Below are 27,625 nucleotides of genomic sequence, written 5' to 3' on the forward strand. Positions count from 1 at the left end.
CATATTATTATATGTTATATTATATTTTAATAGTATACCCAACTTACCCCTTCTGGTGTATTTTATGAACATTTTCCAATTTTATGAACTTTTCTCTAACATGGATGCTATTTATGCACATTGATAATAGTTATTTCCTGTCAGACGGACGCCAGGATATGCTAGTGAACATAAAAGCACCAGCGGTGTGTGATGTACAGCTCGTAATGCACCAGTAGCACACACACTGTGAAATAGCGTGTGATGACCCACGGAGGCTGTCAGCGACGTCGGCAGAGTGTGTGTTTGGCTGACAGCGCGGCCGGTGGAATAATATATGTGACACGAGATGAGTTCTGTCAGCGCCACGCCGCTCCACTATGTCATCGTAAGTGGACGTACACGCCGTTGTGAGAACAGTGGAGATGATGAAGACGAGCCCGAGCGGGTTGTGATCCTCCCGAGCAGGGGTGACCTTTTCGGCAGAGCACTAAACGACAGTAAAAACGGTGGCGTGGAGCATTTTGCCACGTTTTCAACCGAAGCAATCACGTTTTTATAGTTTTGTATCTCTGCTGTCAATAATGAAGAATCACAAAATATTGATGAAATTTTTTTTCATCAAAAGCTACTTTTTTAACTATTTGACCTGAACCTGAATTTGGTTAGATGCATGTTTTGGAGTACAGTAATACCCAATTTATATTTCAGAACACAATAACAAAAAGTAATACAGCAGAGATCAAACAAAGGTTGTTTGCCTTTGCAGGGGGATGCATATTTCATATTTCTTGGGGCTATTATTAATCAAAGAATATTGATAGACAAGTTATATGTAGTTGGTAATATTACATCGATGAGACATTACATCAACCTCCCTTGCACAGAGTCAGCTATGGCATGCACAACACGATAAAGTGTAAAAAAAAAAAACAGGTACCCTCTCAGTTAGTGTGGAAGTGGTACATTTTGGGCTTATGACTTTGCGCTTCTTTTTTGAAACACGTTCTTTTGGGTCATTGTGGATTTGACTGTTACTGCCAAAAACAGGTTTCAAAATTTTTTTTGATCGTTTTATGACAATATTAAAAAAAAAAAAAAAAAAAAAGTTGGGTCCCATTGGAATTGTCATAACTTTATCACACTTGACGGCACCAGAAATTCTTTCAGAAATGTATTTAAATTTTGAAACATTTCGACAAAGTTAGCTTTTTTTTAGTTAGCATTTTTAAAAATGTGTTACTTTTTACTTTGTTTTTGCATTTTTGTGTACACATTGCAAAAAAAAAAAAAAATCCCCATAGCTGTATAACGGGTTAAAAAAAATATTGGTTTACTGTGCCCCCCTGGGTGAAAGTATTAGATATTATGCATATATATATATATATATATATATATATATATATATATATATATATATATATATATATATATATATATATATATATATATATATATATATATATATATATATATATATATATATATATATATATATATATATATATATATATATTATTATTATTATTTTTTTTCATCTCTAATACTGAGAGTCCATCGCTCCTTCATATGGTAAGGTGCATTACTCTTTTTAAACATGCATTGTAAAAACACCCAATAAAACCCTTTAATATTAACTTTAGTAAGTTGTAAGTTGCCACTGCAAAAAAAAAAGCCAAAGAAAAAGCACAGAGATCTGGTCATGCTATATGCTAATGTACCATTTGCTGTCATTCAACATTTGCTGTCCAAAGCGTAATTTACTGGAAAATCAGGGTCCTTCCAATTGATAGAATAATTCTGCAACCGGGTGAAAACCCCCCCTGCCAATGTGCTTCACCATTGTCCTCTTAGATATAATAAATACTACCTGCCTCAAGATATAGTATAGTCTACAATTTCCAGATACTGAAGACTCTTTCTCTACTCATCTAATCTTTTTAGCGTCATGTTTTTCCACTTTAAATTGAGCCTTGAGTTTGACATTAAGAGTTACAGAGAGAATGCAGCTAATTCACATTTTTACATTTGAGTGTTTGGTTGAAAAAGAAATGCCTCGGTGGTATTGACGGACTGACCTTCAGTTGTTGCAGGTAATGAGAAGCCAAAAGTGGTAATTGTCTCAGGGCTTAAAAGTAAGACGGAAAGAGATGGAGGAGGGGGGGGGAGTATAAATAGTAAAGCCGTTAACATTTATGTACTCATTGCTGAATGGGAGAGAGACATTTTAGGGAATAAAAGTGTGAGGCCGCGTCTTACAAAGATAAGCAGGTAGAGGAAAGAATTATATTAAGCTCTCCATTCGGGTTATGTTCAACTAGAAGGTCTTTTGTCGCCGAGCAAACCCGGGAGATTACAATAGTTTTCCCTGTGAGTTGTGTTCTTAAAGTCTTATCAACCAGACATGAGGGTGAATACTTCCTGGTGCAGTGAGAACCTAAACCTGGGCTGGATGTAAAATCTTATCAGCTCTGGAAATATTATAGTCCATATATTAAGTCCATATAGCTGAAAAAATAGAGCAAAATATGAAAAGATTTACTCGAGGTAGAATTACCTGCTACTTTTTCTTTAAACTTTGAACCCTGCGGCGCCGGCCACAAGCTATCTGTGCACTCACAGTGAACTTGTCAACCCACTGGAAATCACAGGAGGTCAGTGAATGTAGCAGTATAACAGTCTGAATCAGTTTTCTCTTAAAAATAACACTAAACTCATCACACAGCAACTTAACACTCCAAATGTTCATTCATTCATTCAATTTTTTACCGCTTTTTTTCTCACAAGAGTCGCGGGGGTTGCTGGAGCCTATCCCAACTGTCTTGGGGTGAGAGGCGGGGTACACCCTGGACTGGTTGCCAGCCAATCACAGGGCACATATAGACAAACAACCATTCACACTCACATTCATACCTATGGACAATTTGGAGTCGCCAATTAACATAGCATGTTTTTGGAAAGTGGGAGGAAACCGGAGTACCCGGAGAAAACCCACACATGCACAGGGAGAACATGCAAACTCCACACAGAGATGGCCGAGGGTGGAATTGAACTCGGGTCTCCTAGCTGTGAGGCCTGCGTGCTAACCACTCATTCACTATGCAGCCTAGGTGCATTTAAAAACTTGAAAATCATATTTCAATGGTATACTTACTAGAAAGAACAACTTTTAAAAAAGAAATCTGTGATTAATTAAGAGTTAACTATAGACTTGATTGGATTAATAATGATTACTGTATTTTCTGGACTATAAGTCGCTCTGGAGTATAAGTTGCACAAGGCCAAAAACGCATAATTAGGTAGAAAAAAATGGTGGAATTGAACTCGGGTCTCCTAGCTGTGAGGCCTGCACGCTAACCACTCATCCACTGTGCCGCCAACACTCCAAATGTCTTCTGAGAAATAAACAAACATGTACTAATACTAGTTCATCGTAATTCATTCTTCTGAGCACCACATTCTTTGGGGCGCTTCAATAATTTCAGCCTCCCTGTGGGCTTCTCTGTCTCCCTCTGGTGGACAGAGGCAGCATTGTAACACCAGCCATTTATTTTTTTGTGCTGCCTGTCCTCCAATTAATGTATTGCTCAGATGCAATGCAATATGGGAAAACTTTAAAATAGTTTTTGCTTCCAACTCGTATTGGTACATGTTTGTAGCAGGATATTTTAAAATGAAAGTTGCAAGTTAAGAATTGCCGTCACTTTTTCAAATCTTTGTATTTATTACTGTATTTTTATCCATGTATTTTGCATACAATGTGAATGACTTATGAATTAATGTAGGTTTGAGTTTCGACTTGCGCTAAAATTTGATTTACTCATAGAAACGCAGCTTCTTCATAACCCGAGGGCCGCCTGTATGAATAATTTTCATACTTCGCAGTATCACTCCATTCTCTTGCTGCCCTCAGTCTCCACTTGGACAAAATGTGTCTCCTTACGGCAAGGGACCCTCCTCCACATTGTTTGTCAGCACGTCTGATGTGTTCAATATGGCTTGGTTTTAGCAGCTTTAAAAGCAACATATGATACATAAACCTAATGAAATGAGCTGCGACTTTGAGTCTCATAAATATGCAACATAACAGGAAATGTGTGCCTCTCGCTGGAATGTATTCATACATCTTTGCCTGAAGAAATATGTCACACTTTATTTCCTGTTTTCTCAGTCAAAATGAAAAAAAAGGCTGATTTTTTTTTTCCCTTCTCCACTCCTCGCTTTTAGAGGCTTGATTGACAGCAGCAATCTCATTTACACAGCCTAAATGCTGTTTGCGAGATGGGACACGCGCCTCAAGGGGGGGGACGGCAATTTTTTTTTTTATGATTTTATGATGAAACCTTCAATTTCTGCAGGAATTATCATTTTAGCCTCAAATTACGTTAAAGCGTCCGCCTAATTGCCGTAACCCGGCTCCACTTTAAGCGTCATGCCAAGTTTGTTATTATATTGGCAAGGGCTGGAGGGGGGCATGCTTGTGTCCTCCCATGGGACACAATAACAGCAATCTATTTCCTGCCTTCCATGTTTCTGTGGCCTGAATATGAAATAGGGCAGATTGCATGGGTGAGATCTAAAATTGGTCTAATAGGGAAAAAAAACCCTAAATGACAAACAACATAAATCTACAAAGTCAATATTTATGTCAAGCTGCGATGTAGGAAATTGAGCCCCCCCCCGTGTCACCAACAATATAGAACACCTCAATGATCCCGTGGACATGAGCGATGTAATTTTAGAAGAGAGGATCCGCTTGGTGTGTCTGACTCCACTTTACATTTTCACAATAGGAAAATAAAATTAGGGGCAAAAATTGTGTTTACAAGCAGAAAAGCTTGGTTGTACGTATTTGCAAGGCCAAATGCATCGGTCTGGTCCATCTGCAATGGCAATCGTAGCTGTCAGATTGGGATCAGGAAGGCAATTCGCATGTACGTTTAACACAGGAACACCAGGACGTGATTTGAAGTAAAACACACTGGCAAAACACAGAACAAGTCAAGGGTATTAATAGAGCAAGAAACAATAGTCTACAAGCAAAATGCTCCCAGAACAAAAACTGAATTTATTCTTGGTTTCGATGCCTGGTAAAGAAAAAGTACAGAAGTACAGATTGGCTCCTTTGATTTATGCAAAATAAGGCAAAAACGGTCGTTTATCAGAAAGGTACAGTGTGTCTACAAGCTACCTGAAAGCCTGTCTGCACATTCAAATATCATCATTTAAATATAAAAGGTTCTTTTATTTGCAGAAATGTCTCTCTTAGAAGTGGACAAAGTGCATGCATGCAGAGAAAGTTCATGAATGGTAGCAGAAATTGACTTTTTCATCTGGGTTTCTTGGAACCGACAAAGAAAATAATTATAAGCAGCTGGTGACAAACCTCCTGAATTCATACAAAGGCCTTGGCCGTAATATGTCACTGGAGATACACTTTTTGCATTCCTGTCTATATTTCTTTCCACTGAAGTGTGGATACTGAAGAAAGGCAACTTTGGTGTTTTAAGTGATATTTTAGATCAGGGGTGGGCAAACTACAACCCCGGGGCCACATCCGGTCCGCCAAGTGTTTGAATACGGCCCGTCTGTTTATTAGTATTTCATTTAAACTCAACATCATGGCTTTAGCCAACCTTTTGATGGTTGAAGTAGCAGTTGTATCAATTTTGTTATTTGATGATGATTATAAAAATAAAAATAAAAATAAAAATAAAAATAAAAATAAAAATAAAAATAAAAATAAAAATAAAAATAAAAATAAAAATAAAAATAAAAATAAAAATAAAAATAAAAATAAAAATAAAAATAAAAATAAAAATAAAAATAAAAATGCACAGCAGTCGTGTGGTTAGCGCGCAGGCCTCACAGCTAGAAAACCTGAGTTCAATTCCATCCTCGGCCATCTCTGTGTGGAGTTTGCATGTTCTCCCCGTGCATGCGTGGGTTTTCTCCGGGTACTCCGGCTTCCTCCCACATTCCAAAAACATGCTAGGTTAATTAGCGACTCCAAATTGTCCATAGGTATGAATGTGAGTGTGAATGGTTGTTTGTCTATATGTGCCCTGTGATTGGCTGGCCACCAGTACACCGCCTCTCGCCCGAAGACAGCTGGGATAGGCTCCAGCACCCCCGCGACCCATGTGAAGATAAGCGGTAGAAAATGAATAATAATAGTAAAAATAAAAAATAAAATAATAATAATAATAATTTAATTTATAATGCACTTTACATTAAATAAATGATCTCAAAGTGCACATATAGCAGATTGCATGACACGTGTAAAATGTGTAAAAATATAAGTGTAAAAATGGACTGTTACGTGTAAAATACTATATAGTCTGCCCCCCCCACCATCAATTTTGTTAAATCAATGCGGCCCGCAAGTCAAAAAAGTTGTTTGCCCACCCCTGCTTTAGCTTGTTTCTTCATAAGATATTCAATGAAAACTTTACGTACATGTGGCACATATACATAGCAAAAACCCCTCCGATTTTGTGTGCCCGTCTGTATAAAAATGCGGATACTCTACATTTTCTTTCAAGTCAAGGAACCACCATGTGTTCGTGTTTGCATCCTGTGTTTCATAACCCCCACGAGACTTGGCAATGTGCCTTGTGTCATTTTTTCCTCGTTAATTCACTTTTATGCATCAGCGGCGTTGAAAAAAAGCCTCATGATGACACATTGTGATGTACGCTTGATGTACTAAAGATCAAGTCTTTCACCTCCACGCTGTCAGCATGTGTTGCCTCATCACACGTTAACATGCGCCATCATATTCATTAACCTCGTTCCTTTACTTGCACTTGTTACTGTAAGCCGCTAAATCGATGCGTGCATAATTACGCCGACATTAAGCTGCTGGGGTCACAGGTCAAAGCTGGTCGAAGATTAAACTTCACAATAATAATAATACTGTACAGTATTTCACACCATCACAATGAGTGTATGTGTTCCCCCCGAGGTGGTAAACATTAAATGAGGGTAGACATTTGAGGTTAATTGCTCAACGGAAAGGTCAAATCAATTATTGACATACATGTGTCGGGTGAAGAGGTCAAAACTGAAAGATTTGTGGCTCAGGAAGACCACAGTGGGATCAGCTTTGGAACCGAGGAAGCGATCTTAATGGGAAAATTATATTTAATATAGTAACTTCATATTTTTGATTGTAATTCTCGTTGAAAACTCTTAGCAATGGGTGAAGGTGGACGCTAGCGACACAAGAGAAGAACAAACATGGACGGATGCAGCTGCCCGCCTACCACCATGGATCGCACTTCCTCTTCATGCTGCATTTCTAATTAAGAGAGCAGGTGAGGACACAGGAAGAGACGGGCAAGCGGAGACAAATGTCCTGTCATGGGAAAATATTCGACCTCCATTTAATTCATTGAGAAAGATGAGGCAGCTGAAGTGCTTTAAATAGAAGCCTCAGTTCATAACATGACTAATGGCCGCCGTGCAGTTATGTTAATTAATGAGATATAACAAGAACATACAACTTTGGAACAAAAGTGTTTTTGGGGGGGGGGGTTGCGACAAGGATACCGTCATTTTTTCCACTAATTACAACTGAGAATTTAGTCAGAAAGTCAGTAAAATGTTCACTCTATTTTTGTTGTATGTCAATCCATATTCAGTCATTTTAATGATAAATAAATAAAAATGGTGGTTGGGTTGCTTCATATTTTTTTGTTGTGGTATATATTAAATTGTGACTTTTTTTGTATTTATGAAATAGTTTAGATTATATAACAAGAACATAGACCTTTGGAACAAAAGTGTTTTTTTTTGGGGGGGGGGGGGGGGGGGTTGCGACAAGGATACCGTCATTTTTCACTAATTATAACTGAGAATTTAGTCATGAAGTCAGTAAAATGTTCACTATTTTTGTTGTATGTCAACCGATATTCAGTCATTTTAATGACAAATAAATAAAAATTATGGTTGGGTTGCTTCAAATTTTTGTTTGTGGTATATATTAAATTGTGACGTTTTTATTTATTTGTATTCATTAAATAGTTTGGAGTATATGAGTATGTTTTGGGGTTTTTATGTCCCTGTGTATTTTACCATTATTCCGCGTCTGGAAGCGTGGATGATAAATTTCGGGAATACCAAATCTATCCATCGTTGCGGCGTAGCCGACGGTTGAAAATAAAAAAGCGACACACCGCCAGGTGTGTTTGTGTTTATGTCTGAAGGTAATAAAACACAAACTGATGTCATTCTTCAACTTTTATGTTATTTGCCGCTCAGCTTTCTCATAAACAAAACCGGTCAAAAGTTTAGAGACATTTTAGTCATCTTATTAAATACATTGGTGTCTCCAAACTTTTGAGCGGTACTGCTTGTTTGTATGATTGGGGCTCGCTAGCGGCCGTCTGGTGCAGCAAACGAGGCGTTTTATTGGGAAGTGGCAGGAATGAGGCCTAATGGAAGGACACGGCGGAGGAAACGTCGTCCATCATTTGGAGCTTTGACACCTCGACAGTAAGTAGCATCTTACTTTTGAAAATCCTTTATAAGTTTCAGCTGCTATAAAACCTCCCTTTCAGCCACATTAAAAACTTCTGCTGCATTTATTTGTCAGCAGTTAACTTAAGAGAGGAATTTCAAGGTTGGAGCACCAAAGGACGGCGTTCTATTTTATCCTGAGCCTCTAAGAAGCTGCGTGGGCACCAAGGTAAGACATTGATGAATTTAATACAAAAAATTCCATAAGATTGAATTTGGTGGAGTTACACTGGGAAGCGACTTTCGCTCTAGCAAGCCGGTTTTCAAAAAAGGGTTGAGGGTGCACAGACCGGCGTAACATCACTGAAGAATGTGCTGAATGGCCGAGGCAGCTGTACATCAATGAAATTGATTCGGAGAAGGCTTTGACAGCATCCACAGAGAAGGTCCGTGGCGCATATTCAGGGCATATGGAATTCCATAACAGATCACCCTTGTCAGCAAGAGTTTGTATAACAAGTTCGAGCGCAGAGTGCCAAACAGCAAGCCCACCTTCGATTTGAAGACGAGTGTTAGACAAGTATGTCCTATGTCAGCATCGCTCTTCAACTTGACGATTGACGGGATGATGAGGCAAACAGTATCGGAGTGGCCATGGGGCATGAGCCTCGAACATTCATATTTCACAATAACCAAGCACTTTGGTGTACAATAAGTAGTCCTGATGATCAACCAGAAGAAAACAAACCTGTCACCAGGTAAATTCTACCCTACTAAGAAGAATTCCGAATATTCTGACCCGAGACCATCCAATATGGACACCATCCTGATGTGAGGACGATGGATCCATGATGATACGTCACCTATCATTGGACACCAGAGGGCAAGTGGACTCAAGAACATGATCAAGATATTAGGAAAGCAGGAAGTGAACAAATGTAACAGTTACTGTGGAACTGTGAACTGATTATGTGATGCATTCAATTGTAATCTGATGCATGTTCAAATGAAATAAAACCATTACCATTTAAAAGTATAAACTGTCTAACTACACACAATGTGTGCCACGGTACACTCAAACAACACAAGCTTAGGAAGGAAGAGGAAAGGATTCCACAAAAAAAGTGAAACTAATAAAAGAACTCGAACTAGAATGAAAAAAATAAAGTAAAAGATAAAAGCCCACAAATCCCCAGGACACAAAAGTCTTAAATGACAATTTGGACATCGCTGTATATTTGTGACCCACATAAATCATGAGTCGTTATTCAAATCGATGGAGGCTGCCAGGTTACACACCAAACACGGCCTCCACTGGCCACCTCATATATTACACGTTATCTGGGCCGGCGGAATGCAAACGCCGCCACCGTCGCTTCGAAGCTGCTGACTATTTATTCAGGAATTGCTATCAAGGTCAAACAGCTTCGACGTTCACTTCACAGCAGAGTCATTTACTTCCCTGAGCTAGTGGGGGAACAATGATAGAGAGAAGACCGGCGGAAATACGAAAAAAGCAGGCGAATGCAGACAATTTGTTTTTAAGCATCTCACATGAAGACGTTTAAGCTAGGCGGGCAGGCGAGAACAGATGTCCGACTTACGCTTTGTAAACTTTACAACTCAAGAAACAAAACTTGATTTTTTTCTAACATCACCTTAGATGTTACTGACTGTTGTGGTTACGTTGATATTAGTTGTAATGTAGTATATATGACAACTGTTTTGTAACATCAAAATATTTGTGCATTGCAAATTCTTTTTATATATTATAAATAATTTTAATTATAATTTTCAATTTTAATAATTTTAATAATTTTAATAATTTTAATAATTTTAATAATTTTAATAATTTTAATAATTTTAATAATTTTAATAATTTTAATAATTTTAATTTTTATATTATATATACATATATATATTATTGATATATTTATATTTATATATTACTATTATTAAATTATTATTATTATTATTATTATTGTATATTTTTTCTTGTTACATTTTTACACCCAGGACTGAATTTCTTGAAATTCATTTAAAAGAAATGCTGCATATGTTTGACAGACAGTATGAATGTCCTGCAAGAAAATACGTGTCACAAACCGCAATTCCACAACTTCACAGAGTGAAGTTATTTTAATTTTAATAATTTTAATTTGTATATTATATATATATATATATATATATATTATTGATATATTGATATATTTATATTGATATATTATTATTGTTAAATTATTATTATTATTGTATATTTTTTCTTGTTACATTTTTACACACAGGACTGAATTTCTTGAAATTCATTTCAAGAAATGCTGCAAATGTTTGACAGACAGTATGAATGGCCTGCAAGAAAATACGTGTCACAAACCGCAATTCCACAACTTCACAGAGTGAACGATGACTGTGCAATATTTCCTTTACTATATCATGATATGGTATCATATTTTTTGGACTATATATTTTATGGCCGTATTCAACCACAAAACAGTCATTCATTCATTTTCTATCGCTTATCCTCACGAGGGTCACGGGGGGGTGGGTGCTGGAGCCTATCCCAGATGTGTTTGGGCAAAAGGCGGGGTACACCCTGGACTGGTGGCCAGCCAATCACAGGGCACATATAGACAAACAACCATTCACACTCACATTCATAGCTATGGACAATTTAGTCACCAGTGAACCTAACATGCTAATAACCTAAGAATAAAATGAAACCATCATAAAAACTACATTTATTGGACAAAATCGTGAATTATGACTCGGACAAAATGTATTTTTTATGTGGGCATACATTTTTTAAGCACCTGCTTACTTTTGTTGAAATAATTATTGCACGCTTTCTGTAACTAATTATGCACTGCACATAAAACATAATCCCTTCTTGACAATCTCCAACCTATCAAGTTCACCACTCGGGAATACTGCCGCCCGGAAAAGCTGTTGATTTTTGCGCTCTCATGCAGCAAAAAAACAACAAGGTGCTCAACTGACCTTGCGATTAGTGAAGAAAAGACAGGATTAAAGGAGCCTTGAGAGGCCACATGTTTAATGCAAGCACATGACTTCCTTTTAGCGCTACCATATACTTCCGTTATCGTCCTCTCCTAGGATGGAAAATGAATTCAGCGTACACGTGATGTGCCATGACATGTCGCTCGGGCTCGGGAAATGTCAAGAGACGCCAGCTCATTTCCGTGGCATCGGAAAAGCAGAGTCGCTGTTTGAGTAGCAGTGTCACCACCTCCGTTACTACTGCAAAGCACTTTGCTAACTGTTCTTCCTGAATGGAAATATTATAGCGGGAATGTTTTCATGGACACGTACAAGCACAGGCATCCAGTCTTTCATTAGTCCCACCAGCAAAGTGTTAAGATGAAGAATTAGAGATAAAACACGCAGAAGAGTAGTGGTATGGGATGAAATATTTTGCTGTATTTCATTATTTTTTCTCACAGTATCGGACCGAGCTTTTTTGGAATAACATTGATATTGTAACGTATTGTGAATAATTGTCTTACTACTTCCTACCACCAATACAAGCGTGGGAGTAGGTTTGATCACTTTTTCTTCAGTAATAGGCTAACCTAACATGGTTTGTTTGTTTTTTTCAGTATTTTTCTGATTACGGAGTCGCCACAGTGGATCTTTTTGATCTGCATATTGATTTTTGGCTTGAGCTGTTTATATTCCGGATGCTCTTCCGGACGAATACCGATGATTCTGACTAGTGGAGATTCGAACCCACCTACCTGTGGGAGCTGTAAGTTTGATAAAAAAATGTTTTAACAGTAATTAGGCTAACCTAGCACGGTTTGTTTGTTTTTTCAACTTTTTCCCGATTACGGATCTTTTTGATCTGCATATTGATTTTTGGCTTGAGCTGTTTATATTCCGGATGCCCTTCCTGACGAATACCGATGATTCTGAATAGTAGAGATTCAAACCCACCTACCTGTGGGAGCTGTAAGTTCAATTTTTTTTTATCAGTAAAAGGCTAACCTAGCATGGTTTGTTTTTTCAACTTTTTCCCGATTACGGAGTCGCCACAGCGGATCTTTTTGATTGTATCATGGATAATTGTCTTACTACTTCCTACCACCAATACAGGTGTGGAACTTGTAATTTTGATCACTTTTTCTTCAGTAATAGGCTAACCTAGCATGGTTTGTTTGTTTTTTTCAACTTTTTCCCGATTACGGAGTCGATTACGGATCTTTTTGATGCGCAGTAAAGCGTAAACACCAACATCATGTAATACCGACTTCCTCGAGTTTTTCTTTCACTTGTTGGAATAACTCTGTATTGCCAGTTTTTCGTTCGTCCAGTCTTGAAATTAATTTTGAATTAAAAACAAACTTTCCGCAGCAGTTCAGTGCCGATTACTCGCCTCCATTTTTTAAAAACTGAAGAACGTCTCGAGCTGCGTGTTACGTCATATCTCAGCATTCGCTGAAAGAACGCACGCGGGAACAGGAAAAGATAAAGTGGATAAACTGGACTTATGAATGGCGTATAGAAGGGTTGAGATTCTGTTCCACAGATGGCGCTAATGCACACAAAAGCTGCTTGCCAACCGCCAATAAACAACAGAAGAAGAAAAACACCACAAAGAAGAACGCACCCTGACAACTTTCCGATTGAGCGGGTACAAGATACCTCAATCGGATTGGGAAAAGGAATATTCCACCCCTGGGATTCCGATTATATATTCATTCGGATTGGCACTTTTCTTTCAGAATTAAGTGTATACAAAGGTTATATTCTTTCAGTTTTAGGAAATAACCCGAATGGAATTGGAATATTTGGGTCCATGTATACGTGGTTATTGTGTTTCCGTGCTGGTATACTGGATTGACTAACATACCTTGTGTTTCCAGGCTGGTAATGTGGAAAAACCTGGTAATAGATGTGTCCATTTTTGGACAGTCAACTGATGTTCTTTATTACAGGCGTACCAGTCAAGTAGCACCATGTAAAAAATAAGATTTCAGAGTTTGGTCGGTATGCACGGCGGAACCAAAAACATTCACGTGCAGCAAAGTTTGCTGCAATCCCGCTGCAATCCATTTGACAATTTCCTCATCCTTTGTTGTTGACGTGTTTTGCCATCCTATTTTTCAGATGAGAGAGGGCGAGCCGCTCGTATACGACGGTCACGCCTGACAAGATGACACTTTTTTTTTTTTTTTTTCCTTCTTGCAGATCAAAGATGGCTCGCAACTGCACTCAATCACTCGTCGAGGGTGACAGGAGCGCTTCAATCAAGGGGGTTCAATGAAGTGTGCGCATACTTAAAAGTTCATTACGGACCGTCTACGCTCGCAAGTTTGGCAAAGTCACAGAGGTACATTTGAAATGAGCGTTCAAGAATGCTGCAGAGATGCTCAAACACAACTAAAATTGACAGGATGCTAAGTATGCCTTTAGGTATTTTTTTTTATACATCCCTTTTTTACAAGTAGGAATCTTTATTTCATTCATTCATTCATTCATTTTCTACCGCTTTTCCACACGAGGGTCACGGGGGGGCTGGAGTTCTGGTAATATATCTTATTTGTCGTAGCTACATATGACTTACAGTACTTTAGTTCTGTAATATTCCATTATTCATTCATTCATTCATTCATTCATTCATTCATTTTCTACCGCTTTTTCCTCACGAGGGTCGCGGGGGGTGCTGGAGCCTATCCCAGCTGTCTTCGGGCGAGAGGCAGGGTACACCCTGGACTGGTTATGTGACAAAAAATAAATTCATTCATTCATTCATTCATTTTCTACCACTTATTATTTATAAATGGAATAATTTTAGAGTTCAAGCATAGAAAACCCGTTTACAACCTTCTAAATACATTTTAGAGCTCTCGAGACATGAAATAACACCCCTATAGTCATCTTTACACGTGTATTACACAACATAGTGACATTCATTCATTCATTTTCTACCGCTTATCCTCATGAGGGTCGCGGGGAGTGCTGGAGCCTATCCCAGCTGTCTTCGGGCGAGAGGCGGGGTACACCCTCCTCCTCCCATATTGTGTGGAAGTGGTAGATTTTTTTCTTTTTCCAACTCAGCAGGACTCTAAAAACTGTTTTTAGGTGACAAAAAGAGTTTGTAGAGAGACAGGGTACACCCTGGACTGGTGGCCAGCCAATCACAGGGCACATATAGACAAACAACCATTCACACTCACATTCATACCTATGGACAATTTGGAGTCGCCAATTAACCTAGCATGTTTTTGGAATGTGGGAGGAAACGGGTGCACGGGTTTGCATGCATGCAAACTCCATACAGAGATGGCCGAGGGTGGAATTGAACCCTAGTCTCCTAGCTGTGAGGTCTACACGCTAACCACTTGTCCACCGTGCCGCCAGAATCCTTATTGATTAATGCATTTTTTGTTGTTTGTTTACAACCTTTTTTAAACATTATTATAGGTGTGTTCCCAAGGGGAGAGGAGTGGCTGGGGGACAGGAAGCAACGTCCGGGGTTCAGATACAGAACCCCCCAAAAAAACTAAGCAACATTTGGCGATACACTGTCCAACAGAGACCACCTCCAGGAAATCCGGGCCCCATGAAAACACACATTGGACCGCCACGGAGCAGCTGTTGTCGCCACATCTGTTTGCTTGGAATTGTCCTATCTTTTTTTGGCTGTACACGGCGGACCCCGATCTCCATCAGAATAATAGATTCCGCTTTGCAGTTGATGGCTTTGAGCTAAACCTTGAGTTGATTCCCACCTTGAAGTGCAGCAAAGCAGATGAAACCCCAGTAGGACGCTCAGTGGTGTGCACACTGAAGCGTGGTGATGACTCCCGACGCCTGACTGGCTTGTCTCCTCTCTCATGCTGCGCTAGCACCGCCAGCGCTGCCGCTACAGTAGACCTTAAAGCACGAGCTAGCGCGCTAGCTGCCATGAATAAAGACAGACTCATACTTTGAGAAGTCAAATCTGTCATGATGGGTAATTAAACTCCGTTTGACATTATGGGAGGGAAATAATGGCAGCCTTTTTTTGTTTGTGTCGTGAGGGCTACAGGCAAAGCATTATGCAACGGTTGTTAGCTGTCTGTTGGCGAAACATCAAAACAAAAAGGTTGCCACTGTTTTTCTGACTAGTTGACCTCCTGTCTGAACATTTCACCGTCTCAGACAACATTTTTACATTAAAAGACAAAAGCAATGCTGTCTTTTTGGACTTTGTTTACAGCAAGAGACACACGCTGCTTGTCAAGCTAGCAGGGTCCTAGTTCCCTTTTAGGTTGTTCCTTATGCCAAGTGCTATGCTAGGCTAGGATCAAGCTAATTGTAGGCTTTTCGTCATCAATTTAGTGCTAATAGTAACAAAACTATCTTACTAGTAAACCGGTAGTGGATGAAAATTAAGTAGTCATGCTAAGCTAGGCTAAAGGCTAGCATGTGTTACCAGTTTGGAATTATCAAACAACAAAATAACAACAAAATGTAAAATGGTAATGTCGGTTTTCTATGGTATGCTAGCTAGCTAGGCTAGGATAAAGCTAATTGTAGGCTTTTCATCATCAATTTAGTGCTCATAGTAACAAAACTATCTTATTAGTAAACAGGTAGTGGATGAAAATTAAGTATTCATGCTAAGCTAGGCTAAAGGCTAGCATGTGTTAGCTGTTATGGAATTATCAAACAGCAAAATAACAACAAAATAACAACACAATTTAAAATGGTAATGTCAGTTTTCTATGGTATGCTAACTAGCTAGGCTAGGATAAAGCTAATTGTAGGCTTTTTGTCATCAATTTAGTGCTCATAGTCACAAAACTATCTTACTAGTAAACAGTTAGTGGATGAAAATTAAGTATTCATGCTAAGCTAGGCTAAAGGCTAGCATGCGTTTGCTGTTGTGGAATTATCAAACAACAAAATGCAAAATGGTAATGTCAGTTTTCTATAGTATGAGAGCTAGCTAGGCTAGGATAAAGCTAATTGTAGGCATCAATTTAGTGCTAATAGTAACAAAACTATCTTACTAGTAAACCGATAGTGGACCACTCTGGAAACAGAATAAAAATAAAATAAAAATTTTATCAAAACTATGTGCAAAAACTAAGTGCTTTGTTTCACAACAACACTTTTTATGTATGCCACTTTCTCAGCTCAAATGAGACAAATTGGTTTTGTGCTTCCAGAAGGAAGAATAAATAATTCTGTCCATTTTGGGTTGGTAACTTCATTTTTGCTGTCCACTTTTCTCTTCTTCAAGTGTGCCAGTTGTATTTATTTTTTATTTGTCTCTCTTCTTGCTCCGTAACTCTCTCGTTTTCATGTCACTTGCTTCGCTTCTCTCCTTTTTTGTCTGTCTCTTTATTTATAGAGTTGAAATAAGGCATGGCTCATATCAATATTGTTTTTTTACATGATGGATGACGATGACTTTGTCGCTCAATCGCGAAATTATTCCCAGTGATCAACGCCTCACTACTCTCGAAGCAGCAACCTGCAAGCCCCAGCCAGCAGTCCACTTCCCAAAATCTGGCTGGAGGTAACAGCGCATTCACACTGGCTTGCCTCGCGGCTCGAGTAAAAAGGTTGAGCGAGCAGAGGGGTCGATCGAGAGAGAGTGACAGAGCGCAGTGATGTGCTCGCCCACACAACAGTAATGAATGCATGTTAAAATGGATCAAAATCAGCTTTTGTTACCTCAAATTTAAGGCACAAATAAAACTCCATAGACGTGTACCTCCCCAAAAAATTTTTTTCATGCTTCAGTGATATTACGATTATTGTTTGGCATCAACCAACATTGCTGGCCCACAACAATAGCCACGTTTACATGCACCCAAATATTCCAATTGCATTTGCGTTATTTGCTGAAACTGAAAGAATTGAACTTTTGTATACACCTCATTCCCAAAGAAAAGTGCCAATCTGAAAGAATACATAATCGGATTCACAGGGGTGGAATATTCCTTTCCCTAATCCGACTGAGGTACCCGCTTAATCGGAAAGTTGTCTTCTTCGTGGTGTTTTTCTTCTTCTGTTGTTTATTAGCGGTTGGCAAGCAGCTTTCGTATGCATTAGCGCCATTTGTGGAACAGAATCTAAACCCTTCTATACGCCATTCACAAGTCCAGTTTTATTAAAAAAGAAAATATATATCTATATAAAACATGTGCCGAGTTTAATTATAAAATATTAGCAAGATTGAACTTTATCTTTTCCTGTTCCCGGGTGCGTTCTTTCAGCGAATGCTGAGATATGACGTAACACGCAGCTCCAGACGTTCTTTGATTTAAAAAAAATGGAGGCGAGCAATCGGCACTGGACTGCTAAGGAAAGTTTGTTTTTGATTCTAACTAAATTTCAAGACTGGACGAAGGAAAAACTGGGAATACAGAGTTATTCCAACAAGTAAATAAAAACTCCAGGAAGTCGGTATCACGTGATGTTGATGTTTACGATTGACTGCGAATGCCCCATTGACTATTCTGGTTGATTATAGCGGCGCATGTAGACACATGATTGGAATATTCCTTTCCATGGATACCATTGCTTTCGGAAAGGTCATTCGGAAAGAGAAAAACTCCTCATGTAAACGTGGGCAATGAGGCAACAAGTCATATAAGAATTATTGTTTAGTCAACATCACAAGCCTGACCTCGACCGAGATCAACAAACTAAATAGGATAATTAGCCAGCTTAAGGCTAAACGGAGGGACAAAAAATGGACATCCACTATTCAATGAAAAGCATCTTTGTCTATTTTAGCTTTCATTTTGATTGAACTCCAATTTGTATGACTTTTGGGCCAATATTCCGTTGTGCAACAAAACAAAACAAGCATAAAACAAACCAAAAAAAAAAAAAAACGTCCTTCCAATGCTTTGCAGCTGCCATGTTTAAATAGGCAGGGAAGTGAAGTGTAGTCGTGGTCCTCTCCTGACACTGCTGCAGCGGAATAATCTTCTTTTCTCTGTCAGAATCGCATTTTCTGATGCGTGCTGAAAGCCCATCACCGCCAACTCCACGCTCTGAGTCACCCACCCCTTTATGCCCTTCACGCCGGGGGTTCACTCCCCGACAGACATGAAGTTTAATCATCATAGTCGTATGAGTGGAGTGTGATGTTTGGTTATGTTTGTGGATGTTGCTGCAATGCTGAGGGAAGTCTATGACCTTTTCACGGAACGGGAATGACTTAGTGGTATTACATACCTGCCGAATGGCGCTAGAGGCACTTTTTTCCGTCATTTATTGTAATTGTGAAAGAATTCCATCAAAAGTCCTGACTAGTGAACTTATAGTGAACATTTCTGCATACTGTATTTCTCATAATGATATTTTTAGGCATGCTATTATTAGCTGTAGTTTTCCTCACTGACTTCTCCACTCCAGAGAGACCTTTCCAAGGGGAATTGTGGGGGTCAAACAGTACTTTGCTCCCAATCCTCAGATGGTTAGGTTGTAAGAAATGCCCTCCAGCTGCTCCCCACAAGGCGGAGTCAAGTGTCAAAGAGAGCGAGACAACTTCTTCTGGGTTTTGTCAGCAAAGGAGATAAAGATGTTACTGGATTTTTGGATGAGTTTAAACTTTTCACATTCAATAAGCATTTATATAGTTATCTGAAAAAAAAAATAAAATTGTAAGACCCTGACATGGGGTCAAAAGGCTTTGTCTCAACACTAGGGCGTGTTGGTTCTATAGCAGAATGAACGCAGTGAGTACAAAATGAACAAGGTGACGAACCGATGTGTCGCATTTGTACTTTGTCGGAAAATAGCGGCGATGAACAATGCGACCAACTTGCGTGCACACCTCGAACAAGTGTCTGTGGTTTTTATTTAGATGCTATTTTTGCTGAAAGAGAGAGAGTCTATTTTGTTTGAAGATGAAGATGTTACTGGATTTTTGGAAGAGTTTAAACTTTGCACATTCAACAAGCATTTAGTTATCTGAAAAAAAAGTAAAAAAGTAAGACCCTGACATGTGGTCAAAAGGCTTTGGACAATTAATGCTAAGTTCTGCCTCATGTTTTGCACATATTTTTGCTTGCCAGTCGTCAAATTTTATGCTGATTTGGCAAAAAAATCCCAATGTTACAGTGGATTGTTTTGTACTGTTTTATGTCTTTTGGCGCCTGGAAATGTTCCATTCCAGTCACCGCAGAGTCTGGTAATTAGCTTTATTGGGTGGTAAACAGGAACATACTGCAAATGTTATAATTAACACTTCTATTTAATTAATCTCATGCTCGCAGAGTGTAGGGTGTACAAAAGCAAATAACTGTAGGAGGTTGTGTCACGTACAAAAAATGGACACTAAATTCGCCGGCCTTGATATCATACTGCACATCTGTCTCAACACTAGGGCGTGTTGGTTCTATAGCAGAATGAACGCAGTGAGTACAAAATGAACAAGGTGACGAACCGATGTGTCGCATTTGTACTTTGTCGGAAAATAGCGGCGATGAAGAATGTGATCAACTTGCGTGCACACCTCGAACAAGTGTTTTGTTCTTTCGTTTTTTTCCGTTTGTTTTTGGTTATGTCTGTGGTTTTTATTTAGATGCTATTTTTGCTGAAAGAGAGAGAGTCTATTTTGTTTACATTGGGTTTTTTTGCGTGTATCTTGAATAATTGGTAACATTTTACAATAAGTAAAAAAAAAAAACGTATTTTCCAAAGGACTCAAATCCAGATGAAATTTATGCAAGAGTAATTTGATTTCCAGTCGAATAGTTTGTACGTGTCCAACTTTGAAAGTGTCCGATGACTGCATTTACAGCTGTTATTGAAAGTCTGGTTTAATGCAGCTGTTTATTTATTTATTTTTTAATCTAAATACACTGCTGCCATCTGTTATTTTTAATGAAGGCCATCTTATTTTGATGGTTGTTCCACATCGTTAAGAGTGTGCAGATGCGAACAACAAGGATGCAGTCCGCAGAAACAAGAGGATTCCATATTGTCTATGAAAACAAAAAACAATGGCACACAGTGTAGGTCCTTTCACACAACATATTAGCTTATTATGTGTAGCGAAGCCTAAATGTAATGGTATTTCGATGACTTACAGTATTCCATTCTGGGTATGAAAACTCTCATGTGGTTTGGTATAAGAATGCGTATTGTTAAGAGTGTTAACAAGGGTAAATATAAATTTAAAAGCTGTTTTAAAATATAAAGGTTATTTATTTAACAGTGTGCACAGACATTTTAAAGGGACACAACCTTTTTTCCATTTATTTATTTTTAAGAGCTCCGGGTTTTATTTTCATTTTATTGTGTATAGACTTCATGTTGCCAGTTTATTGTGTAGCAATAAATGTTTACACTGTTCAACTTTCCCACAACTCGCTTGCCCGACTCTTTAGTGAGTCATTTAGATGAATAAGGGTATCCAACCTGCTGAAAAAAAAACAGTATAGACCAGCATACCAGCATACGTTGTGTTTCCGAGTTAGTATACTGGTCACCCAGACCACCATAGACCAGTTATCAGCACAAAAACACACCCATATGCCGGTCTATGCTGTTTTTTTCCAGCTCTCCAAACGTCACATGAATGCAACAGTCAGTAGCTTCATGGTTTTTGAGTAACATTAAGGTCCCTAGACGCTCTATTATATCAAGTAAGGAAACACAGTTGCAGCTGCTAAATGCAGGAGAGAAGTAATGAACAAACATATACTGCAATACATTACGACTCTATTTCAGTGGTGTAGTTGAACATTTTTTGTTATAGATGTATCTGACAAATCAAAATAGAATCAAGGAAGAAAGGAGGACTCTGCAGCACAGCATTTCCCTGTGGCTGAGGGGCTGACAGTAAAAATGAGAGGTGACAAATGCAAGGAGTCTGAGATTAATTCCACTTTTATTTTGGAACAGCAGAAGCCCATAATGAATAGGTGAAATTCATTGGCAGACGCTACGTTTGGTATCTGGGTCTTCAGTGGGCCAGCCAGAATTTTTCTCACCAGACACCGTAAGAGCCAATATGCTAATGCTAATTATGTGCCAGGCAGGTTGGAAACCATGACCGCCCGTGTAGTGTATACGCCATACAGGCGTTCAGAGAGAGAGGATTCCAGCATAAACAGGACCTATTATGCTAATTTTTCAACCCTTTGTATTGAGTTACGGTCTCCTATAGAGCAGCTACACACAATAACACGCACAGAAAACTATTCCCGCTGTATTTCCTTTGATTTGTAATTCCTGCCAAAACAGTCCATTTTAATTTATGCGCAGTGATTGGTCACACGCCCAAAGTGCTTGCTAACTATGAACCATATAAGGAAGTCCTCCCCTCCGTGACATCACCAAGGGGCAGTTTAACCACGCCTTCTGAAACCGAGCATTTTGAACTATCCCAAACTTTTTTCAGGGTGTAGTGTATACGCCATACAGGCGTTCAGAGAGAGGGGATTCCAGCATAAACAGGACCTATTATGCTAATTTTTCAACCCTTTGTATTGAGTTACGGTCTCCTATAGAGCAGCTACACACAATAACACGCACAGAAAACTATTCCAGCTGTATTTCCTTTGATTTGTAATTCTGCCAAAACAGTCCGTTTTAATTTATGCGCAGTGATTGGTCACACGCCCAAAGTGCTTGCTAACTATAAACCATATAAGGAAGTCATCCCCTCTGTGACATCACAAAGTAGCAGTTTAACCACGCCTTCTGAAACTGAGCGTTTTGAACCATCCCAAACTTCTTTCAGGGCTCACTTCCAAATGCGGAAACCTCATTATCTGAAACATTCTAACTACATTTATAGGTCAGAAAAGTGGAAATAGGTCCCCTTTAAGTAAGGTAATCACATTTTCCATAAGATATAACTCTCAATATCTTCAGATAGATCATCATCATAATACCTGACTTACAATATTGATGGTAACTGTTTGGATTAAATTATCTAATTTAATGGTACAAATACTGCAATTAAACTTTGAAATGTAGATCAGTGTTTCTGGTAATGGTTAGGCCAGCAGGGTTGACTTTGCTGGCCTTGACTAGATACCAATGAAATAAAATGCTAACTTTTGACTGTCCTATTTATGGGCACGGTATCGTGTCTAAATGTAAACATACATTGATTGTCACTAGGTAGTTTTTTTATCTGCTCTTTTCCTGAACTGAAAGTCGTCTGTCCTCAGACAGGAGGTGGCCTACAGCGGTGATGCTTGGATCGTCTTGCTGTATTTATTCCTCTGGGTAGATATAGCTCTCGGAGATTTGTGTGTGTGTTTGTGTGTAGAGGCCGAGTGATCACCGAGCTTGGCATTGTCTGGGCTGGACACAAAGATGAGGGTTGTTATTTTTATTGTGGTTGTTGGATTCCATCCCTAAGGTTTGAAAAAAGCCTTTTGCAGCCAACTGCTAACCTCTTGGCTGCAATACACAGTCAGCGATGCCAAACTTGCATGGGAAGACACTCCAAAAGCATGAACAGTCACCAAAAAGAGATGGAATGTCAGTTGAAAAAAGGGATGGGAATGACGGGAATGTGGTGTCTTTCTGAAGGTAAATGAAGTGGGAACAAAAGCTTGACAGGCCTGCGTGTTCTCGTATGTAATGTGCCCTCATTTGATGTTCGTCTCCCTCTATAACTCCTTATTGTCCTCGTGACTCAATTCAACCATCTCACACAGCATGGCGTTAAAAGCAATTACTGCATTGCTAGAAGAAGAGACGCATGAAATGCACTCATCTGCCACACGAGTGGAAAATGTCTTCAAATAAGAAATGTGTGTATTAACATGGACACATTTTCTCAATTTATAACAAACTGAACTCAAAGTGAGACTTTGCCTTCATCTGTATTCAGATGTATTTGTGGTGCCCCCTTTCGGCTGTGCTTAAAAATGCCTCGGAAGACACGCATGTGCAACAAATATTCTCAATGTTTTATAATAAAATGGTCAAGAACTTATGTTACCAAGTCCCGAGATGTTTGGTTGATGGCGGCCATATTTTTTAAGCAATATTTCTTGTATTTTATAAAAATGTGCTGGTCTGTCCCCTAAAGGTGCGTACCAAATTTCACAGTGATTTGGATAAACACCATCAAGTTACTGTGGGTTGTTCTGTAGAGCACATTGAGCTGTGTGAGAAATTTCAAGTCAATCCGATTTTCAGTGTCAAACTATTCAGAAATATAAGAGTACAGAACGGCGGCACGGTGGTCTAGTCGTTAGCGCGCAGACCTCACAGCTAGGAGACCAGGGTTCAATTCCACCCTCGGCCATCTCTGTGTGGAGTTTGCATGTTCTCCCCGTGCATGCGTGGGTTTTCTCTGGGTACTCCGGTTTTCTCCCACATTCCAAAAACATGCTAGGTTAATTATCGACTCCAAATTGTCCATAGGTATGAATGTGAGTGTGAATGGTTGTTTGTCTATATGTGCCCTGTGATTGGCTGGCTCCAGGCCCCGCGACCTTTGTGAGGATAAGCGGTAGAAAATGAATGAATGAATGAATGAAGAGTACAGAACATAGGGGCTGCCACTAATGATTATTTTAATAACTGATTAATCAGTCGATTTTTTTTTTTTTGATTAATCAGATTTTTTTTTAAATCCCGTATTTTTAATCTGCACAGTAAAACGTAAACATCAACATCTCGTGATACCGACTCCCCCAAGTTTTTCTTTCACTTGTTGGAATAACACCATATTTCGGACAACTTTTTCGTCCGTCTAGCCTTGAAATTTAGTTTGAATCAAAAACAAACTTTGCTTAATCCAGTGCCGATTGCTCGCCTTCATTTTTAAAACTGAAGAATGTCTGGATCTGCGTGTTACGTCATATCTGAGCATGCGCTGAAAGAACACATCCGGGATAAATTTAAACAGGAAAAGATACAATTCAATCTTGCTAATATTTTATAATTAAACTCGGGACATATTTTATATAGATATGTATTTTATTTTTTAGTAAAACTGGACTTGTGAATAAAATATAGAAGTGTTTAGATTCTGTTCCACAGATGACGCTAATGCACACGAAAGCTGCTCGCCAATAAACAACAGAAGAAGAAAAACACCACGAAGAAGAACTTTCCGTTTGAGCGGGTACAAGATACCTCAATCGGATTGGGGAAAGGAATATTCCACCCCTGTGAATCCGATTATATATTCATTCGGATTGGCACTTTTCTTTCGGAATGAGGTGTATACAAAGGTTCAATTCTTCCCGTTTGACCAAATAAACCGAATGGAATTGGAATATTTGGGTCCATGTATACGTGGCTACTGTTACGTCCTTCCCTGGCATCCTTCCACCTTCCTTCATTGTCACTCTACTCTCTCCTTTGCTTTCTTTAGCTCACAAATCTTGCAAATGGAGATCTTGAGGAAGATGCGGCCAGCAATCTCAATAAAAGGTGGCCGGTCGGCAGGCGCAAGGTCTAATCGAGAGGTGGCAGAACAGGCTATTTCACATCCGTCTGTCTGACATACTGCATAGCAAGTGACTTCTCTCTCTTCTCTGCTCACTGACAACCCTGGATTCTAAAGAGGTAGGTGTTTTTTTTGTTTGTTTGTTTTTTTTAAGGCTTCATTATAGCTCTTATAGGCATTTAATGACATTGAATAACTTCCACACAGGGAATTCTGAATGTGGGTAAATAATAAAGACCAAAGACAATTCGGTTGGAAATTTACATTTTGATTCCTGATGATTATCCACAGCTGAGTCAGTTCTCTTGCGAGACCGAGAGTAATTTCATGCATCCATTCCGGTCAGCATCAGTGATTTTTAAGCATGGTGCTCACTTGCTGTCTTACCAAATCTTTACTTTTTAGGAATAGTCCTCCTTCTTGTCTTCTACAGCATCACCATTGAACAGCTTCGTACATTCTCTTTCCCTCTTATTGGGGCTATTGGTGTCACTTTGGTCTGGAGACAAGTTTGCCGTTTTGCTCGAACTATCCTCTTCATCACGCTATAGTCCAGCTTTGGAAAGCTTTTGGTGATAGCGGATGGTTGACACTCGATCAATCTTACTGAGATGTGACAGTAGCCACGTTTACATTATTTGTATTATTATTTTCGCTCTGGAGTACAGTAAACCTCAGATATATCGGACTCGGATATATCGGAAATTCGCTCACAACGGACAGATAAAAAAGAACCAATTTTTCTGTAATGCATTTCCAATAAAAACTCATTGCATATGTCGGATTTTTTATAACGGATTTCACCTATTTCGGACAAAATCTCCAGTCCCGTTCCAATGCATTTCCATTAAATTTCCCTCGCATATATCGGATGGCCGCATCGTGGCACTCCGATTCGCTGAATCGTGACAGGCCGCTATACGACGACATTTGCAGCGTTGCCTGCGCGTCCAGGTACATTGGAAACATAGTCAAGGAAGTGCCTTTTTATAACGGATAAAATCCGATTTACGCATATACCGGATATAAATCCGGTATATGCGTAAAACGGACATTTTCCGGTATACGCATATAACGGATTTCACTTATATCGGACAAAACCAGTGGGAACAATTGAATCCGATATATCCGAGGTTTACTGTATAAGTCGCAGGAACAGCCAACCTATGAAAAAAAGTGTGACTTACAGTCTGGAAAATACGGTAATTTGCTAGCTGCAGGGTTCAGAGCATGAGAAAAAAGTAACATATAGAGTTCCATATACACTGGACATTATGGTATTTTCAAATACATTTTCATTCGATTATATTTCTTTCCCTGAATCGCTCTTGCAGAAAACCTTGAATTGAAAGGTTTTCAAATGAAAGTTGTCACCAATTTTAAATACGTCTCAGAGGTCCCATAATAGTGTCATAGTGTAATAGCGTATTGAAAGTTTCAATGCAAGCCTTGAAGCTGAGAATTTAGACAATTTAAAAGTTCTAGTACTTTTAGTAAGCCTTGCTAGGAACACATCATTCTGTGTATCTCTCTACATACACACACTAACTCCGCACTTGTCCGCAACGTAATAGACGCCATTCATCACATACAATAATATACCATTAAGACGTGGCACACAGCTATGTCCGCTACAGTGCATTAAATCTACTATGAGACTTGGTGTAGACTTTATATTCTAATATTTTTACAATATAACAACCACGTATTTAAGGAAACTACAGAAGTCCAAACATCGAGGAGTTTCACAATCCCATGTGACATCACAGAAATACACGTCTGGTCTGAACAGTCGCCAGCATCATTACAGGCTCTGAGCGAGCAAGCAGCTGACTGTGAAAGGGAGATGATAAGCGAGGCTTTGAACCATTGGAAAAACAGCCCGGCTTTACGGTGGAGGAAACAAAAGCTCACATGCAACTTCATTATGCATGCATGCATGTTATTGTTGGGCACGGAAAAGTCATCCTTTTTACCCAATGTCTTAAAAGTGGAAAACATGAATACGAGTCGAGGGAGGGGGCGTGTCTCCAAAGGAAATTATACTTCCTTTTCATGAAAGGGACTAAATGGATCCATTTCTTAAACCAAAAACAGATCAACCAGATATTCATTCATTCATTCATTTTCTACCGCTTTTCCTCACAAGGGTCGCGGGGGGTGCTGGAGCCTATCCCAGCGGTCGGGCGAGAGGCGGGGTACACCCTTGACTGGTCGCCAGCCAATCACAGGGCACATATAGACAAACAAATATTCACACCCAGAGTCTAACATAACATAGTGAAAAAAAGTTTCTCCTCCCATATTGTGTGGAAGTGGTAGATTTTTTTCTTTTTCCAACTCAGCAGGACTCTAAAAAATGTTTTTAGGTGACAAAAAGGGTTTTTAGAGAGGCGGGGTACAGGTGGTCGCTGGTCGCCAGCCAATCACAGGGCACATATAGACAAACAACCATTCACACTCACATTCATACCTATGGACAATTTGGAGTCGCTAATTAACCTAGCATGTTTTTGGAATGTGAATATGAAAAATCACATAGATTCAATCATTAAATAATTGATTTGTTAATGTATGTTTAAAACTAACGTGTATTTCTTGAACAACTTTCCAAAAATGGGTATTTAGTCAAAATAATACATTTTACAGTATGATTTGAATTATTTATATGATTATTTCAACAGACTGCAGCAACCATTCACACTCACATTCATACCTATGGACAATTTGGAGTCGCTAATTAACGTAGCATGTTTTTGGAATGTGGGAGGAAACCAGAGTACC

General features: G+C 39.0%; 1 protein-coding gene across 1 annotated transcript; it reads left to right on the forward strand.

The window, feature by feature from the left end:
• Nucleotides 1-328: 328 nt before the first annotated feature.
• LOC131138314 (uncharacterized) lies at nt 329-16,186 on the forward strand. The gene is made up of 3 exons (XM_058087130.1): nt 329-510; nt 13,729-13,792; nt 14,887-16,186. The coding sequence occupies exons 1-3, from the start codon at nt 329-331 to the stop codon at nt 15,394-15,396; spliced, it is 756 nt and encodes a 251-aa protein (XP_057943113.1). The 3' UTR covers nt 15,397-16,186.
• The last annotated feature ends 11,439 nt before the right edge of the window (nt 16,187-27,625 follow it).

This window comes from Doryrhamphus excisus, chromosome 11, assembly GCF_030265055.1.
Source record: "Doryrhamphus excisus isolate RoL2022-K1 chromosome 11, RoL_Dexc_1.0, whole genome shotgun sequence".
Classification (NCBI taxonomy): domain Eukaryota; kingdom Metazoa; phylum Chordata; class Actinopteri; order Syngnathiformes; family Syngnathidae; genus Doryrhamphus; species Doryrhamphus excisus.

Bases quoted from the DNA above. Each gene is read 5' to 3' on its own strand.
- LOC131138314 (XM_058087130.1), top strand. From the start codon at position 329: ATGAGTTCTGTCAGCGCCACGCCGCTCCACTATGTCATCGTAAGTGGA. The intron at 511-13,728 runs GTTTTCAACCGA...GGTTCAATGAAG, and splicing joins GGCGTGGAGCATTTTGCCAC to TGTGCGCATACTTAAAAGTT. The intron at 13,793-14,886 runs GTACATTTGAAA...ACATTATTATAG, and splicing joins AGTTTGGCAAAGTCACAGAG to GTGTGTTCCCAAGGGGAGAG.